At 44.9% G+C, this 17,751-nt stretch overlaps 1 protein-coding gene across 2 annotated transcripts in view; it reads left to right on the forward strand.

Annotated features, from left to right (window-relative positions):
- nrxn3b (neurexin 3b) overlaps positions 1–17,751 on the forward strand; it is a 498,054-nt gene that overhangs the window by 139,116 nt on the left and 341,187 nt on the right. For both annotated transcript variants that reach the window (XM_079571780.1, XM_079571779.1), the window contains 2 exons: positions 2,274–2,712; positions 11,831–12,214. In XM_079571780.1, coding sequence (XP_079427906.1) covers positions 2,274–2,712; positions 11,831–12,214 — 823 coding nt within the window. The remainder of the gene's footprint in view (positions 1–2,273; positions 2,713–11,830; positions 12,215–17,751) is intronic.

The following is a 17,751-nucleotide window of genomic DNA, read 5'->3' on the forward strand; positions in this document are numbered from 1 at the left end:
AGCAATGTTTTTCAGATGGTAAAAAGCTGCATAGTAGGACATCATACAAAAATGTATTATATAGCCTTCCTCTTCCAGCCTTCTTTCTGTCCACTTCTTTATTATTGAGCAAACAAGACTCTACGAAGTTGAACTAGTGCGACGGGGTGTTCAATCAATATCAAATGGTATCTATTTCAGACCAATATAAGGCATAAAATCATCCTACACGTAAAAGAAAAAATGTTTATGTAACTTTGTGTCTCAGCTATTACAAACAGCATGCCAGGGTGTTGCTGTAGTCTATTATAGGCCTTCTGGGGGGCCTAAAAGTGCCGTAACCCACCAGGAAATCTTCCAACTCTCCCGATTACCAAGCACGCCACTGAATTGCGCTATTGGCAATCTAACACCTTGCCAATGCCACTTTTGTCAACAAATCTAGAAGCATCTTGTGAGAGGAAAGAGAGCAGTACTCACAACCAATCGTAGGGTTTGCTCGTGCTTCTACAACAGCTGGGGTCATAAAAAGGTCATATTTATAAAATATTTACAAGCAGTCTTACATACCCCACCTTTGTTACTTGCTGTCAGTCAGTTTGAACCAGTTTCAGGTCAAACTCTTCGTGAGTGCATTGCGATAACATTGAAAGAGGCAGATATGAATATGGCACGAGCTCGCATTACAACAAAATGAATAGAGGACCATTCAAGCCAAAGGGAATCCATGTTCAGTGCACGGCAGTACGACGGCTCTAACAAGTGTAAAATTGCTTTGTACGTCTCACTTTATTGGAGCCTGTGGTCAAGTGCTTTGCTCAGCCTTGTGCATTTTTCATGGTGTGTTTTTTTTTTTCTTTTTCTGTTTGAATCTTTTGATCGATTTCTGCTTCTAGAAATATTGCTACGGCTTTTGCAACCACCAGAACAAGCAATAAATCTGCCTCGAACTCTCACCAGTTACAACACCACATTCACCTGATTATTTGCAATATTAAAGAGTTCATCTGCCAAGGTTATAGTATTGAGTGAGCAGAAACGTTGGTAATTGATGGGATTCTTACTGTTTTGGGATTTGTCGACAGATAAGAGTCCACTTACGATACTGATTTGGCTCAACAAATGTAAACGATGTGAGCTAGTGAATCGGGGATGGCCACACGCTTACATCTTATTGTTTCTAAGATTGATCGACCAATTGTATCGACTTAAACACTTTGCAAAGCTCCTCTTTCATTCACATCTTTCCACTTTATTTCCCCACTTTCCCACCAGTGTCTCCAGCCACTGTCTAGGTTCCTTCAGCTCTTGTCACTTGTGTTTTCTGGCATTCCAGCAGGATTATCTCTATCCCCAAGTCAGTGATTTTTGTTTGCCGGCAGCTGTGCCCACTTTGATCACGCACACACACAAACGCCTATATATACAACAACAACAACAACAACAAAAAAGTTCTCGCCGCGATAAAGAAAGGACATTAATTTTCTGCCTCGATGCATTCCAATCGACTGCTCTCTCTCATATTGCCCATTTTGTGCGACGTGATTTTAGTGTTGGCTCGGCTTTCTACACTAAAGGCGCGGGATGGATGTACAGTTGGTAAATGGTTGTGTTATTGGATCTATTCTCAACGGGTCACTGCTGCTCTGGGGGATTCCACTGTAGCTTTTTGAACAAACTCAACAAAGCGCCTTTCTAATTATTTTGCCATCAGTTCTCTGATTGCATTTAGCGGGGAGGCGCTGGATCAAATATAAGAATATATGTGGATGGATAAATTGAATTTGAAGCAGAAAATGCGCAAGGAACAGACAGCCCCATACACACCAGAAGACTTATTATTAGTTTTATTGATCTTGCTTCCGAGTTAGCATTATGGGCTTTTATCAGGTATAGAGCCATCATATCACATTTTCAAATGAAGCAGAGTGCATTCAGCAAATGACAGTTCAATGGGCTCAGATTGGTGGTAGAGAGAGTGTTTATTTATGAACTTATGTCTCTTCTATTTGTCCATGAGCCCTTTTTCCACGAGCAGCACCATCGTTTTTTTGAATACCTGAAGCTCTCTGTGACACTTTTATCACAAAGCAAAATGTGTGTGCATTAGCTTTCAGAAACACTTTCCAGGAGTTTTAGATTATAGTCGAGGTTTTCAACTGTTATCGACTGGACATGGATTTGAGAGTTAGCAACGTTTGATCTCTCGCTCATGAAGTAAATGATACAACCGGACAACACCGTCCAGTCAACGTTCACTTGCTGACTGAGTTTTGTTCGCCTTCTTTTTCCAGGTGGTGTACAAGAACAACGATATTCGCTTGGAGCTGTCCCGTCTCGCCCGCATCGTGGACCCGAAGATGAAGCTTCAGGGCGACATCGTCTTCAAATGTGAGAACGTCCCAACGCTGGACCCCATCAGCTTCGAGAACCCCGAGTCCTCGCTGTCCCTGCCCAAATGGAACACCAAGCGGGTCGGCTCCATCTCGTTTGACTTCCGCACGTCCGAGCCCAACGGCCTGATCCTCTTCACCCAGGGCAAGGCTCAGGACCGGCGGGACGCCAAGGGACAGAAGAACACCAAGGTGGACTTCTTCGCCGTGGAGCTGCTGGACGGGGGGCTGTATCTGCTGCTGGACATGGGCTCAGGAACAGTTAAAGTCAAAGCCACGCAGGCCAAGGTCAACGACGGGAACTGGCACCATGTGGACATCCAGAGGGACGGGCGATCAGGTGAGGACACAGACATGCTTAAAATAGTGTATAAACACAGCACACAGGAAGAACACAGGAACACAAATGTGTATAGAAAAGGTATAAAAGGGTCATAAGATGGGCAGATTCCAAACACAGAGAACTTGGACTGGAGATCATTGCAGATGTGAGCCTTTGTATTGTAACCTACACCTTAGAGTGGTGAGCCGCAAAACATTGGGATCAGACATAAACAGTTTACAAACATAAGGTTGTGTCATGCAGGTTTGAATATCATGTTGGCTATATGGAAAGTAGGGGTAACAGTCCTCCTGGAACTGCCACCTTAACATGGTGGAGGGGTTTGAGCGCCCGAATGATCCTGGAGCTCTGTTGTCGGGGGCTTCGTGCCCCTGGTAGAGTCTCTCATGGCAAACAGGTCCTATAGGTGACGGGTCAGACAAAGAGCGGTTCAGAAGCTCCTTATGAGAGACCAACTGGCCCGGTTATTTTGTGAGGCCTTCCTTCTGTGGACCCACCACCTGCAGGAGGAGCCATACGGGGCTGGTGCTCCAACAGCTGCCCAAACCACCCGGAAACGACCCGGAAACGGACAAGTGGGATGGTTGGATGGATGGATGGATGGGGTTACAGTAGGAGTGTTAGAAAATTAACCATAGTGTTCGAGAGGATGGATGAAAAACAGGCAGCAGTCTGGATGTGTTATATAGGAGATCATTCAAGTCAGTCTATGCTTCCACAGAAAAGGGATAAATCCCCTCTCAGAGCGCCATACTGATACGCAAGAGTCTGAGCACCACAGTCAAGGCCATGACAGAGATAGTACGACCCAGTATGATAAATAACGATTTAATGTTATCCTCTAACAATTAGTGAGAGTGTAAAATGGGAGAAACCAATGTTATGTTGCTCAGTTAGTGGTTCTTAAGTGGTATAGGTCAGAACCCAAAAGTGGGTCACAGGACTTGCCTAAACATTACAGATGACATTTTGTTTTGATAGCTTTAAGATCAATGTTCGAATCAACAGAACAACAAAAGTTTAGAATGATTTCGTTGTGTTATCATGCTCCAAAGGTGGATCCCAAAGTGGCACCATTTGAGAACCACTGCTTTAGAAAAGGTTTTAGACCGAATCAAAAGGTTATTGGACAGAATAGCATCCATGATAAATCATCAACAAAGGATTCTGGCCATGATCAAGTAAATAAACATCACTGCCTGCGTTTCCCATCATTCATGGCCAGTGAGAAACAAAATTCACTTCATGTCTGGGTCCCTTGTGCATTCCTGTCTTGTATCAGCTCCCGGACTAGCAGCTAAATGATGGGTTTTTGCTCACTCCTCATATATACGGCTGGCCTCTGGTGTTCTGGGGAAGTGCCGGGCTGTCGTTCTGTCAACACTTTTTCATCCACGTCCACAAATATACTGCCGCATGACTTACACTGGGAAGCACAAGTTCTGCTTCAATTAAAAAAGATAGGCTGCCTCGGGCCACTGGGCGTAACTGTTAAAGCGCAGGCAGGTGTAGGACGAGGCAGATAACAGAAGCCCTCAGCACACGCATGTAATCGTATACTGTGGAGATTAAGGACAGACCTCTACATAGTTTGACATTTAAAGTTGTTCTCTCGTGGTAAGACTCTAAATGCCATTCACTGCACTAAACCGATTCAAAACTCTCTTTCTAGAGGAGCAAATGAACCACACTTTTCACTTTGTAATCCTAGCCCTGAATTTGGCACGGATGTTGTGTAAGATCTTGTTTTTTTTCCCAGAAAACTCCGTCAGCCACCCAAACATGGGCGCTGTTTCCAAGAGAATTTCCAATGATACCTGTATTATAAACAGGCCACATGCCAGACACCTGATAATGATACTTTTGTTTCCTTTTTTTATTATTAAAGTTTATCTCAGACCATTACAAGTGCGGATCCCTCTGTCAGTGGGGTCTTCAACTCCCACCTCCGGAAGAGCTTCACCCAGATTCCGGGGGAGGCGGGGGACATGGAGTCCGAGTGGACCCTGTTCTCCTCCTCCATTGTTGATGCGGCTGCTCGTAGTTGTGGCCGTAAGGTCTCTGGTGCCTGTCGCGGCGGCAATCCCCGAACCCGGTGGTGGCGCCCGGAAGTAAGGGATGCCGTCAAGCTGAAGAAGGAGCCCTACCTAGCCTTGTTGGCTTGTGGGACTCCTGGGGCAGCTGAGAGGTACCGGCAGGCCAAGCGTGCTGCAGCTTGTGCGGTCGCAGAGGCAAAAACTCGTGTCTGGGAGGAGTTCGGGGAGGCCATGGAGGAAGACTATCGGTCGGCCTCGAAGAAATTCTGGCAAACCATCCGGCGCCTCAGGAGGGGGAAGCAGTGCTTCACCAACACTGTGTGCAGTGCGGGTGGGGGGCTGCTGACCTCGACTGGGGATGTCGTTGGACGGTGGAAGGAGTACTTCGAGGACCTCCTCAACCCCGCCGTCACGTCTTCCGATGAGGAAGCAGAGGCTGGGGACTTGGAGGTGGGCTCGCCCATCACCGGGGCTGAAGTCACCGAGGTGGTGAGAAAGCTCCTCGGTGGCAAGGCTCCGGGGGTGGATGAGATTCGCCCTGAGTACCTTAAGTCTCTGGATGTTGTAGGACTGTCTTGGCTGACACGTCTCTGCAACATCGCGTGGCGGTCGGGGACAGTGCCCCTGGATTGGCAGACCGGGGTGGTGGTCCCTCTCTTTAAGAAGGGGGATCGGAGGGTGTGTTCCAATTACAGAGGAATCACCCTCCTTAGCCTCCCCGGTAAGGTCTACTCCAGGGTGCTGGAGAGGAGGATCCGGCCGATGGTTGAACCTCGGATTCAGGAGGAACAATGCGGTTTTCGTCCTGGTCGTGGCACACTGGACCAGCTCTATACCCTCCGTCGGGTGCTCGAGGGTTCGTGGGAGTTCGCCCAACCAGTCCACATGTGTTTTGTGGACTTGGAGAAAGCGTTCGACCGCGTCCCTCGTGGTGCCCTGTGGGGGGTGCTCCGGGAGTATGGGGTCCGGGGCCCTCTGCTAAGGGCTGTCCGTTCCCTGTATGACCGCAGCAGGAGCTTGGTTCGCATTGCCGGCAGTAAGTCAGACCTGTTCCCGGTGCGTGTTGGTCTCCGCCAGGGCTGCCCTTTGTCACCGGTTCTGTTCATTACTTTTATGGACAGAATTTCTCGGCGCAGCCAGGGGCCGGAGGGTGTCCGGTTTGGGAGCCTCAGAGTCTCATCTCTGCTGTTTGCGGACGATGTTGTTCTGTTGGCTTCAACAAACCAGGACCTTCAGCACGCACTGGGGCGGTTTGCAGCCGAGTGTGTAGCGGCCGGGATGAGGATCAGCACCTCCAAATCCGAGGCCATGGTCCTCCACCGGAAAAAGGTGGTTTCCCCTCTCCAGGTCGGTGGGGAGTCCTTACCTCAAGTGGAGGAGTTCAAGTATCTCGGGGTCTTGTTCACGAGTGAGGGACGGATGGAGCGTGAGATCGACAGACGGATCGGTGCAGCGTCAGCAGTGATGCGGTCGCTGTATCGGTCTGTCGTGGTGAAGAGGGAGCTGAGTCGGGGGGCAAGGCTCTCGATTTACCGATCGATCTACGTTCCCACCCTCACCTATGGTCATGAGATTTGGGTAATGACCGAAAGGACAAGATCGCGAATACAAGCGGCCGAAATGAGTTTCCTTCGCAGGGTGGCTGGGCGCACCCTCCGAGATCGGGTGAGGAGCTCAGCTACCCGGGAGGAGCTCGGAGTAGAGTCGCTGCTCCTCCACGTCGAAAGGAGCCAGCTGAGGTGGCTCGGGCATCTGTTTCGGATGCCTCCTGGTCGCCTCCCGCGGGAGGTGTTCCAGGCATGTCCTAGTGGGACAAGGCCTCGTGGAAGACCCAGGACACGGTGGTGGGACTATGTCTCCGAGCTGGCCTGGTGTCGCCTCGGGGTCCCCCCAGAACAGCTGGAGGAAGTGTGTGTGGATCGGGAAGTTTGGGCATCTCTGCTGAGACTGCTGCCCCCGCGACCCGGCCCCGGATAAAGCGGAAGAAAATGGATGGATGGATGGCATTACAAGTGCACTTTCCGAGTATTACATCATACACACGTAATTTTTCATAGAGTGAAGGACATTTGAATGATGAGGATTTATTATTATCTAATTAAAAAGCAATATTGGATCTGGGGATTAACATTTTCAAACATTTAAAGGGGCATTATGCAACTTTCTTATTTCGCAAAAAAGTTGGTGTTTGTGCAGATTTGACCTTGTGTTGACCCAGTGGTTGTATGAGTGGTCAGGATGGTGCCTTTACCTTCCATCACAGTGGTCTCGAGGACGCTCCAGGATCAATTCTTCCTGGAGAGGATCCGTGCTCAGTGAAAAACAATGAGACCAGTGTAATGGCGCCATGCTGACCACTATTACAACCACTGGGTTACTACAAGGTCAAATAAGCACACATTTCAACTTTTTTTCTTCTTTTTCAAATAAAAAGTTGCATAATGCTCCTTTAAAGAGGGGGTGTTCTGCTTTAAAGAGGGGGTGTTCTGCTTTTGTCAGCCCCATAGCACCAGTCTATATCACACTACAATGATGACAAACCTTCTGTTGGTCTGTAAATGCAGTAAATTAGAATAACTGCCTTGTATAAAATGTCTCTCTCAAAATGGCTGTAGTGAATGTCTTGAAAAAGGCCTCTGTCTCTTTAAGAACCTCTGAGCCTTTAGACGCGCCCCCTCCACACGCTGTCTGTGGCATCAGTGGGGAGGGGGTTCTGCTGAGGAGCAGTGGTTGGTTACTCGGCTGGTGACCAAAGCTCGGAGGCGTCTCCAGGAGGTGGGGGCGTTCCTAGGAGGACTCAGGCAAACCTATCCCTAAAATGGCCGCCATCAGAGTTTTTACAGATTACTCAGAAATACGTGAATGTGCCAAGGCAACACTTCAGCCATGTTTTTAATGAGGGAGTGACAGAATAACATGATGGAAAGCTGGAAAAAGTCCATTTTAGTTGACAATGACCATGAGAATAAATGTTTTGTCTTACTTTACATTTTGTACAGCTTATGGGATTTTCTAAGTCCGACACAAAGACAATTCATACAAAGTTTGGCGCTTACATCTCAACATCAACAATGTCCGACCTGATCTGCTCCACAATTCGTCAAAACATGCACTGGGCACATTTCTGTCATTCACAACATATGAAGCAACAAGTCATCACATGGTCTTTAGAGACATATACTGTGCAGTAGCAACAGATTTCATACTTCAAGACTGCAACGCTTTGTGAATTTGATAGTTATATAGAAAATAGTCTTTTCACTTCACTGTAATGGAAAACCGGTTCTCTTGTCTGGCCAACAGATGAGGATCACAACCATTAACATGTAATTGTTTCCGCAGTGCAGCAATAGCCTCAATATATTAATTTCTCAGATGATCTATGGCTTGGACAAACTCGTATTACACTTTATAGAGATACAAACTCCCATTTCGCCCGTGTGCACGTCTGTTGACCTCAAAAACACGGCCGCCGCACCAGCCCCAGATTCTATTAGAGAATAAGGGTGAGAAACTTGCCTTGCCTTGAGCACCGAAGCCCGCGCAATCTCGGCATTAGGTGGGATCCTCCGGAGGAACAGGGCGAGTTACTGGGAGCGCCAGCCTGTGTTATATATCAGGTTAGAACAGCCAATTTAGCCGTGTGTCAGAGCGCGGCGTTTTGATTAATCACCGGCGCGGCCCCCGGTGTGATAGCGCAGGGGGAAGTTGGATTTTCAAAGGGGAAAAAAGAGGAATGAGACAGATACGTGATACCAGACGCACAGACGGTTAAGAACACGCATAATCACACTGGCGGCTCGAGTGAAATGTTAATGGGAGTGGACGGACTTTCTTGTCTGGGAAAAGACTTCATGCAACGTGAACGAGTACAACACAAATGATGTTGTAGCTTTTTAACATGGCGTTGGTGTACACGATGTTTTGTTGGTCGCACTTTACTTTCAGAAGGTTGTTTTTTATGTTTTGCATTCCCCGTAGTTGAGCCTTTCTCTATTCACCTTATTCCGCCCCGCCCACTTTTGCCACTTTTCGCGTTGTCTCGGCTCCTCGTTGTCCAGTCACTTCCGGTCGAGCGCGAAGCCCGTTCATTTTAACGGAGAACGAGGGGAAATATTCTCCGCTCAAATCTGATGTTTAGTCGATTGATTTGTGTAAAATGTCAGATGTTCATTTGCACCGACATGTCGACACTGCAGCGTTTCTCTGTGCGCCTGAAAACGGCTTTGTTTTCCTGTAGTGACTGGTTTTATGTAGACTTCTCCAGCCCCATGTTAACACATAGGAGAAAAGGGGCGGGACCAATTCATGGCGGCGCCCACGTGAGCCTCCAGAATAAGGTGAATATAGAGTTCGGGAAATTGTACAGTTACCATGGAGATCCGCCATCTTTGCAGCTGTTAGCATACATTTCCACAGACTAACATTAGCTAAAAACAGTATAAAAAGTGGCGTCCAAGTGTTTTAATGTGAACAATAACTGCAGTATTTTAACTTTAAAAATCTCCTTTAGTTTACAATTGCTGCTAATCCCATAATGCTTAGCGATATGATGTCCCGAACTCTATAGGCATAAAAAAAAAGATTCTATTTTCTATCGCAAAACATCATTTTAGACTGCGTTCCTTTGAAAATCATATCCAATTAAATGTATGTCATTGCATATCCCCTGCTCTTCAGAACAGTAATGGCATTGTAATAGAAAATAAACGGTACACAGGTGTCATGTATGTAATAGCAGTATGACTCCTATGATCCCAAGCCCAAAACCATGAAGACTCAATTACCACTAAGCTTCGTTATATCTTGGTATTATTATGGAAACAGGGCTCCAAAAGGCTTTACTGGTCGTCATATCTGGTTACCATGCTGTAGCTGGGCTCACCAAAGTGATCACAGCGCAATAACACTGAGAGAAAACGGCTACAAATATTTACTCACGAGCCTGAAACTAGCCCCTCCCACTGGGCATTCATGTTTCACCGTGTGCTGGGGCACCATAAGAACACACGCAGCGCTTGTACCAAACCCAAACCCAGAGCACATGATCAGCACCACCGCGCGGACAGCTCCCGTTTGAACAACCCCGTGCCCCCCACATCCGAGAGTCAACAGCGTGAGTGATTCAGACTAACGCGCTCACATGTGCACCGATGGGCGAATCAGAGGTAGGAGAGACGGGGCGTTAACAGCAGGTTTGATGAGTCAGTGAAATAACAGGGACAGGGAAAATGCACAAAGCTAATGATCGTACGATATGGTTTGTGCGCGCGCTCAGGAGAGAACGGGAATGCACGTGTTTGTACTGAAAGTAATGGACGCACAAGCCTCGGCACATTGCTATGTCCATTATTACCGTGCTACTACTGTAATGCCAGATGTGTTTTCCTGCTCTGGTAGTTTGGCACTGAACAAAAACTAACGACCAATTTGGCAAGTTTTAGATTCATGCGTCACCCTTAAGTCAAGGCGGTTGCAATGAAAGTTTCAGACAATTTAACGGGAGCTGCTTGAGAAGTACATGAATGTTTAGCCAAGTTAGAAAGTAAAAATGCTAACGATATGTCTGATTGATGACAACAAAATATGAGCATGGACGTGTGACCAACCTTTATTCTAAACCTGCCAAATAATCATCAAAATAAAAATAAAAATGACTCATAATATTCTGAAATGATTTTTTTTTATCAGAAAAATGACCGAAATGGGCATAATAAGCCCTCCTTGAAATCAAATTGCTTCTTATACTTTAGTTGCCATTTAGATTATGACTGAATATTAGTAAATGTCAAACCATTCATTTCCATAAACTTTGTGGAAAGCAATGTTAATGTATTATTGAGAGAAGTTGTTGCGAAATGGTTTCTCATGAGAAACATGTTCATTAGCCACAATTAACACATCCATTCAAACGCGATTGTGTCTATTATGAAGCATAATTGTTTCCGTGCAAACAATGCATGGGGCTTAGTCAGACGACTCTTTCACAAAGCCTCTGCTAATGGACCTCAGTAATGCTAACGTCACTGTGGAACAATTGGAACTGACTGTGATGTATTTGTCACTGTAATGCGTTTCACCTTTGTCCTCACCTTTTTACAAACAATATTAGCCGCAATGGTGGCATTTGTCTGAGCCTGTGCTTTGTTGTGACGCTGCCAAGTGTCATGGATGATAAATGCCACAGCCTGATTCTGCTACAGCCGCACAATATCAAGAGGGATGTTTGGATTTAGCAAAACAAGTTGTTAATTCAAGTCCAACATGATTCTTTAAGATATGAGCATTATTCCACACCTGAGCAGCAATTATCTATTTAAAATGGAAGTCCTTTGCACCGATGTGATACAGGGAAAGTGCAAATGGTCTGTAAATGGAAATATCAGGTCCAGACAGTGGTGGGCTGAAGAGTGGGAGACGAGAGAGATTGAGAAGGACAATGACTCTTGTGCTGCATTCATCCCTGTGATTATCAGTGATACTGAAAGAGCTTTGTGCTTAATACAGATATTCTCCCTTTGACTCCGCCAATTTCTAAGCCTTGTCCTGTTCTGAGAGATTAGAAAATTGTGATATGATTTTACTTTTAGCATACCCGTAGTTCAACATGATCAATATAAAAGGGCTGGTCCTCACCATGAGTCAATATTGAGCTATAGATTGTTCCAAACAGAGAATTGCTGTTCTTTTAGGGCAAAAGGGGCAGGGAATAAAAAAACAAACATCCAAATCCAATGTTTGAGAGAGGTAGCAATATCTATGTGTGAGGTAAACCAGTGGTTCTTTAACTTTTCACAGTAAGTACCATCGTATCTGTTCTTCCAAGCACTACCAGACCTATTACCTATTAACAGGACTAAACCGTCATATCTAATTTTGATCAAATCTGGTCTAAACTGAGTGTAAACCAAACAAAAGTCCACTCAACTGATGCTCCTGGATCTTTTTCTTTTACTTAGACAACCAGTGTTTAGTGTGTAACATGTCTAAACCAGAAACCAGCTAAATAAACGGATTCATTTTGAAATAAACCCTTGCACTATGTCCAGACTTTGAGACAATTCCTGTTCTTCTTCCAGGCATTATTTCAGTAAACAGCCGGCGGACGCCCTTCACAGCGAGCGGGGAGAACGAGATCTTGGACCTGGAGGGGGATCTTTATCTGGGCGGCCTACCCGATAACCGCGTGGGCCTGGTGCTGCCGACCGAGCTGTGGACCGCCATGCTCAACTACGGCTACGTGGGCTGCATCCGCGATCTGTTCATCGACGGCCGCAGCAAGGACATCCGGCAGATCGCCCAGGCGCAGAACGTGACGGGCATCAGGGCCACGTGCTCCAAAGTCACCGGCAAGATGTGCGACAGCAGCCCGTGCAAGAACAACGGGATGTGCAAGGAGGGCTGGAACCGCTTCGTGTGCGACTGCACCGGCACCGGCTTCTGGGACAGCACGTGTGAGAAAGGTGAGTCTCCTCGCACTCTGGTTTCTCCTGACGCTCAAAGTGTGTATTATTGGCATTGGCACAGGGACTATTGATTTGTTTCCAGAGGAGCTTTTAAAAGGCTTAGGTGCCGCATTGCTGTAAAAAAAGATCTTAGGGTTATGGACTCGGGCCCGCTGTAGTGTTGATGTTGTTGCTGTTCATGTGAGACTGTGCGAGTGGGGAAGTGACAAGGGCGTTTTTGCAAATCTTTTGTCTGTGCAAGTGCAGTTTTGGGTTACCTTTGCTTTTTAGGCACCAAACAAGTGAGTGATATCCAGCATGGGTCGATAGACAGATGCTGGAATGTGTCCAACAGGTTGCATTCATATTGTAATACACTACAAAAAGTATTTAAGATCAGTATAAACATCTCAATCTGAGCATAATAATCCACATTTTAGTTGTTTTGACTGGTTAAGAAGTCGTTGGGCGTTTGTCCTGGATTATTTCACTTGTTCTGAGATGTTTCTGACTCGTTTCGATACATTTCGTCCTTATTTCAGGTCATTTTCTTTGCCAATGGGGAAAGAAAATTGGTCTTATCTCATCGACAGTTTTTCTTTCTTATTTCAAGCGAGATTTACCCTAGAACTGGTCTGAAATGTCCTCAAACAAGCAAAGTAAACTTGGTCCAATCAGGAAAAGTGTGTAAATGAGTGAAAACCGCTCAAAACAAGAAACATTTCCTCAATTCAAGTCATTTAAGCCAATGCTTGATATTTACTTTTTGTAGTGTATGAAGCTGGATTCATCGGCATCGCAGGAAGAAAGGGGTTCACTTGATCTTATTTTAAGAACGTCCATTCTGCCTTCTGTCTCCCTTTAATACAATAGTCCATTTAGAATGTTTTGACATTACACGAAACGAACCTTTTAGCTTGCATTAGTTTGCATAAAAGGTTCATTAGTACTTTCCTGTCAAAGGGCTTTCAAAAAATCACTCGGTGCCTGAAAAGAAGAGGTCTGTGCTCGTATCAAACGCATTTCAACTTGGCAACTAGGGAAAGTTTTCCAAAAGCGTGTGATGGGGGACATTGTGAAATTGTTTCTTGCTTTGAGATCTTTTTTTCCTGGCACACTTGGGGCGTGCGCATCGCCTGCTTTGGTCAGAATAATGAGTGTCTCAGAGATGGTTTGTGCCGGCGGTTAGTGTGTGACGGGCGAAGGCTGCAGACATCGTAATGCGTTATTGATTCTGAAAATGCCTGGAGATTTGGAGCAGGAATCACCGTGTACCTTGCTTTGAAAAACAATATTGTATGCATTTAAAAGGATTAGATCATTCTGCGCCTCTCGGAGTAAAGTGATTGGATTAATAGCAGACATAGAAACACGTTTGATCGGCAGTGCTGGACATTAGTAGATGTGCCACTGATTGTGTTAGCCAGATGCTACTGTACGGCTCTTTCAGCAGCGGCAATCACGCCCAGAATGATGTGTCCGATCCATGCCAATGATGGTGAAGTGTGGCATGATGATTTCTCTTGTCATTTGAGTGGTCTCTCTATTATTGACAAATTAAAAACAATAGCCTCTAATTTTGTTTACCATCTCTGTACAAAATCAGAAATCTAACAATATTCTTGCTGCAGATGACCTTTTTTTTGGCAGTATTTTATAAACGTGACCTTGTGTCCACAGATATGAGGTGTGCCGTATTTTCCAAACTATAGGCGACACTTTTTTCCTAGTTTGGCTGGGGGTGCGACTTATACACTGCAAAAAGTGCCCTACTAAAAACAAGGAAAAAAATCTTACAATAAGTCATTTGCCAATTCTGCCAATGGGGTCGGCATTTTTTTCTTGCTAAGAATTCTTATTTCTAGAATATTTTTCTCATCATAAAACAAGAAAGACACACTAAATTTAAGCAAATAAAGCTAGAATTAAGCAAAAGGAAAATTTTGGATATTTTACTTAAATGTTTCTTGATTTAAGCAAAATGTTCTAAATTACACACATTTCTGAGCAAAATGTTCTTAATAAATACTAATATTTAAGGAAAGTATTGCCGACGTCCGGAGACCCGTCTCCATGATGTGGAGCCAGGCTGATGGTCAGAATCACCTATTCTACATGTTTTTAGTGGTAGGGGAAACGTACACAGACATGGGGAGAACATGCTCCACACAGAAAGGCCCCGTGAAGCTGAGGCTCTAACCGCTGAGCCACCGAGCCGCCCACTTTAAAGAATGGAATGTATTATCTCTCTGTGAGAAGCAGTTCTTACATTAAGAGTTGTTGATCTTAGTTTTTCTTAAAGTAGGAAAAAACATTATTTGTCTAAAACTGAAGAAGATTCAAAAAGATTTTCTTTCTTGTTACAAGAAAAATTAACCTGTTTTTTAGCAAATATATCTGAACAAGAAATGGCTAGATTTTATTTCCTAAAATAAGATTTTTTTTCTCAAGAAAACTTTGCTCGGCAAAACATTATTACTTTTTAGGGAAAAAATAAGAACTTATTTCTTAAAGTAAGACATTTTTTACTTGCTTAGAATCTACTTTTTGCAGTGTATATCATATTTTTTGTCACACTGACAGCAGCTAGTATACGGCACTATGGACTTGTATACCAATATCTGCTACTCCCTGAAAATTAAAAAAAACAGTAACCGAGCAGCAGACAAAAAGTGTGGAGTGAGCGAGGAACTTGTACTGGCGAAAAAGCTAATTGCGAGCTAAAAGCTAGATGGCCACAGCCAGAGGAGTTTGTAAATAGGTGCTTAAACAACATGCTGCCGGGAGAGGCTTGTAAACGGTGCAGTTACGCCTCCCTGCCCAGGCTGGTGCGTCTTATACTCCGAAGCGACTTATAGATGTTTGTTCTTCTTCATTATGTATTTTATGGCGGGTGCGACTTGTACTCTGGAGCAACTTATAGTTCAGAAAATATGGTACATGTTCAATTACACAAACATTTTGCCTGATTTAAAAGTTGTTAATGCTTGAACACTTCCACCTGGGGTTGCCAGTCCTAAACCAGTTCACTTCCACCATCCCAGGCCTGTTCCCTATCGAGTGCCCGAGCTTTTCAGTGAGGGATGGATTTTCACAACCACTAAAATCCCCCTAAACTGCAATATTTCACGGCTATTGCTATTGTAAGTGTAAGTGTTTTCAGACTTGTATCTGGATCCTTGAAGGGCACGTCTGCAGATGTCTGCGGTGCTGCTGGAGGTGCGTTGTTGAATGAGCGCGAGATTACAGGGTGAAGCCGAGCGTGTCTTGTCTTGACATCTGTGCGCACTTTAGCAGCACTTAGATCATGTTATATGCATTAAAAGCGAGAGGGATGCATGTCGAGAGCCGCCACAGTTCACTCCTCCGACCTCTGCTCATCGCGTCGCTTCTTCATCTGTGCACTGCTCGTCATCACCAGCTAAATGATATCATGCTCCCTGCGCGTCTGCTGCCAAATGGCTCTCTGTGATGGCTGAACGCGCTGCAGTGTTTGGTCTTTATTGCATGTTTTAATAAGAGCTCCAGATAAGGGCGGGCTTTTTATATTCATAAGCCCCATATTAAAGGCACACTGCGCAACATTTGAATACAAAACATGCTCCTAGTGACCAGCTGGACACAGAAAATGCTATTTTTGCAGTGGGTAATCAAATAATGGATTTGGATGAATCTCATATTAGGCTCTGTTAAGTCGACCTCTCCATGGGACAAGATGGAGATGAACCCACTCTGAGTAGTTGGATCTGAGAAGAGCAAAGACACATGTTTATTTGTTCATATTTTAAACATATATTTCAACAATACAAATGTGTGTAATAAAAATAAATGACTGTATTCTATTCTATTTATTGGGTAAAATGTTACGCGGTGTGGCTTGAAGTGTTGTAATGTCCGTATCATAAGAAGCAATTATCACAAGTATAAAGTCTCTCATTTCTTTCTTTTATTACATTCATTATGTCTTCTTGAGTAATAAACTTTATTTTTTTGGTTTCTTTTTGAAAGACACTAGGTAGAAACAAAACTGTTCAAATACCTTACGCGTTTCGAAGGACAAGGAACTAGCGTGGCCACACGGACAGGTTTATTGCTTATGTCAGTGTGGCCACGCCTGGGAATAACAACATCCCAATAAGAGACGCATCAGGCACGTCGGGAGACGCCTCAGACGAAGACGGAAGTAGCTCCTTGTCCTTCGAAACGCGTGAGGTATTTGAACAGTTTTGTTTCTACCTAGTGTCTTTCAAAAAGAAACCAAAAAACTTAAGTTTGTCTCAAGTCTCTTTTTTTTTGCAAACTCAGCCAAAACAAACAATGAACAGAACTTACAATTTAGTTCAGTTTTACCCATGTTTTGATCCTGATTTTGTGTTTTTATTGAAGGTAAAATATCTCATTAATATAATTTTTTGTAATATTGCACCAGCGTATTGACTATCACCACTTACTTCAATATCGTGCAGCCCTACTTTGTGGCATACATTTTTTTACTAAAGGTGTGGAGCTTCTAATGTATTAATGGTCATGTTGTGAGTCTCTCATAGCAAGGTCTCAGATCGGGCATTTCTGTGTGGAATATGCATGTTCTTCCAGTGTCTGCGCTTGTTTCACCTTTCTCCTAAAATGAGCCAACTCCTGAATAAAGAGCGTATCAACCTGCTATATTTAAAAATAGCTGCAAGTGTATTCATTGTCATATTTTCACTTTCATGGGTCCCTGGTGTGAGTTTTATTGTTCTACAAATGACCAGGCACCTGAGCCTCTAGCTGTAAGTCTCTGAGCGGTCTGTGCTGTGTTACATATTTGCGGCAGTTTAAAACATGCGTGTCTGCTTTTAGTGCGTGTTAGAGCTGGTAGGGGTCGACCCATCAGCTGTGTTTACTAACTTGAAAGGAGAGTCTGGCTGGTTGGGTCGCGCTTTAAGGATGGCATCACAGCCAGTCTTCTCACAATTAGTCTCCTATTCCTGCAACATGCTAGAGATTCGGGCAAGTTCAACAAAAGTCTGTGTTTTTTTCTTGTACATGTTCCAGTTCAAGGCCTTAAGATGAAATAGTTGAAATAATGGCTCCTTCTCGCCGCTCTCTGAAACAAAAGGCGGTGTTTTACTGCTGCCGGTATGGAAGCCTTTATTCCCTTCTCCTCTGTGCTTTTAAGCCGCCCCTGGAGCTCTCTAGTGACCATATCAAACAGCCGCTGAGAAGCATTCACACATGGCGCCCGCTATTGATCCATGCTCACTCCGGTGCACCGCCGAGACTGGAGCCGCGCGATTAGACAGGGAGGTGACGCGATAGGGATCAGCACTCTCCCCGGGAGTGGAACAAAGGTGACGCATTTACATTACAATAATTGGCCTTTGCCGCTGACTTTGCCTCAGAATGTAAATAAGCTCTTTTTGTCGAGACTTTTTTCCCGATTCTGAGGTTGGGGGGGGAGCGTTCTGTTCACCGGAGATGAAATAAGAAAGGTAATGGAAATGTGGAGCATTGTGGGGAAACAGGCTACATGTCCTTGGAGTGAAATTCTTTTATGCTGTACAGCTTTTGTA

The sequence above is a fragment of the Gobius niger genome (assembly GCF_951799975.1).
Source record: "Gobius niger genome assembly, chromosome: 15".
Classification (NCBI taxonomy): domain Eukaryota; kingdom Metazoa; phylum Chordata; class Actinopteri; order Gobiiformes; family Gobiidae; genus Gobius; species Gobius niger.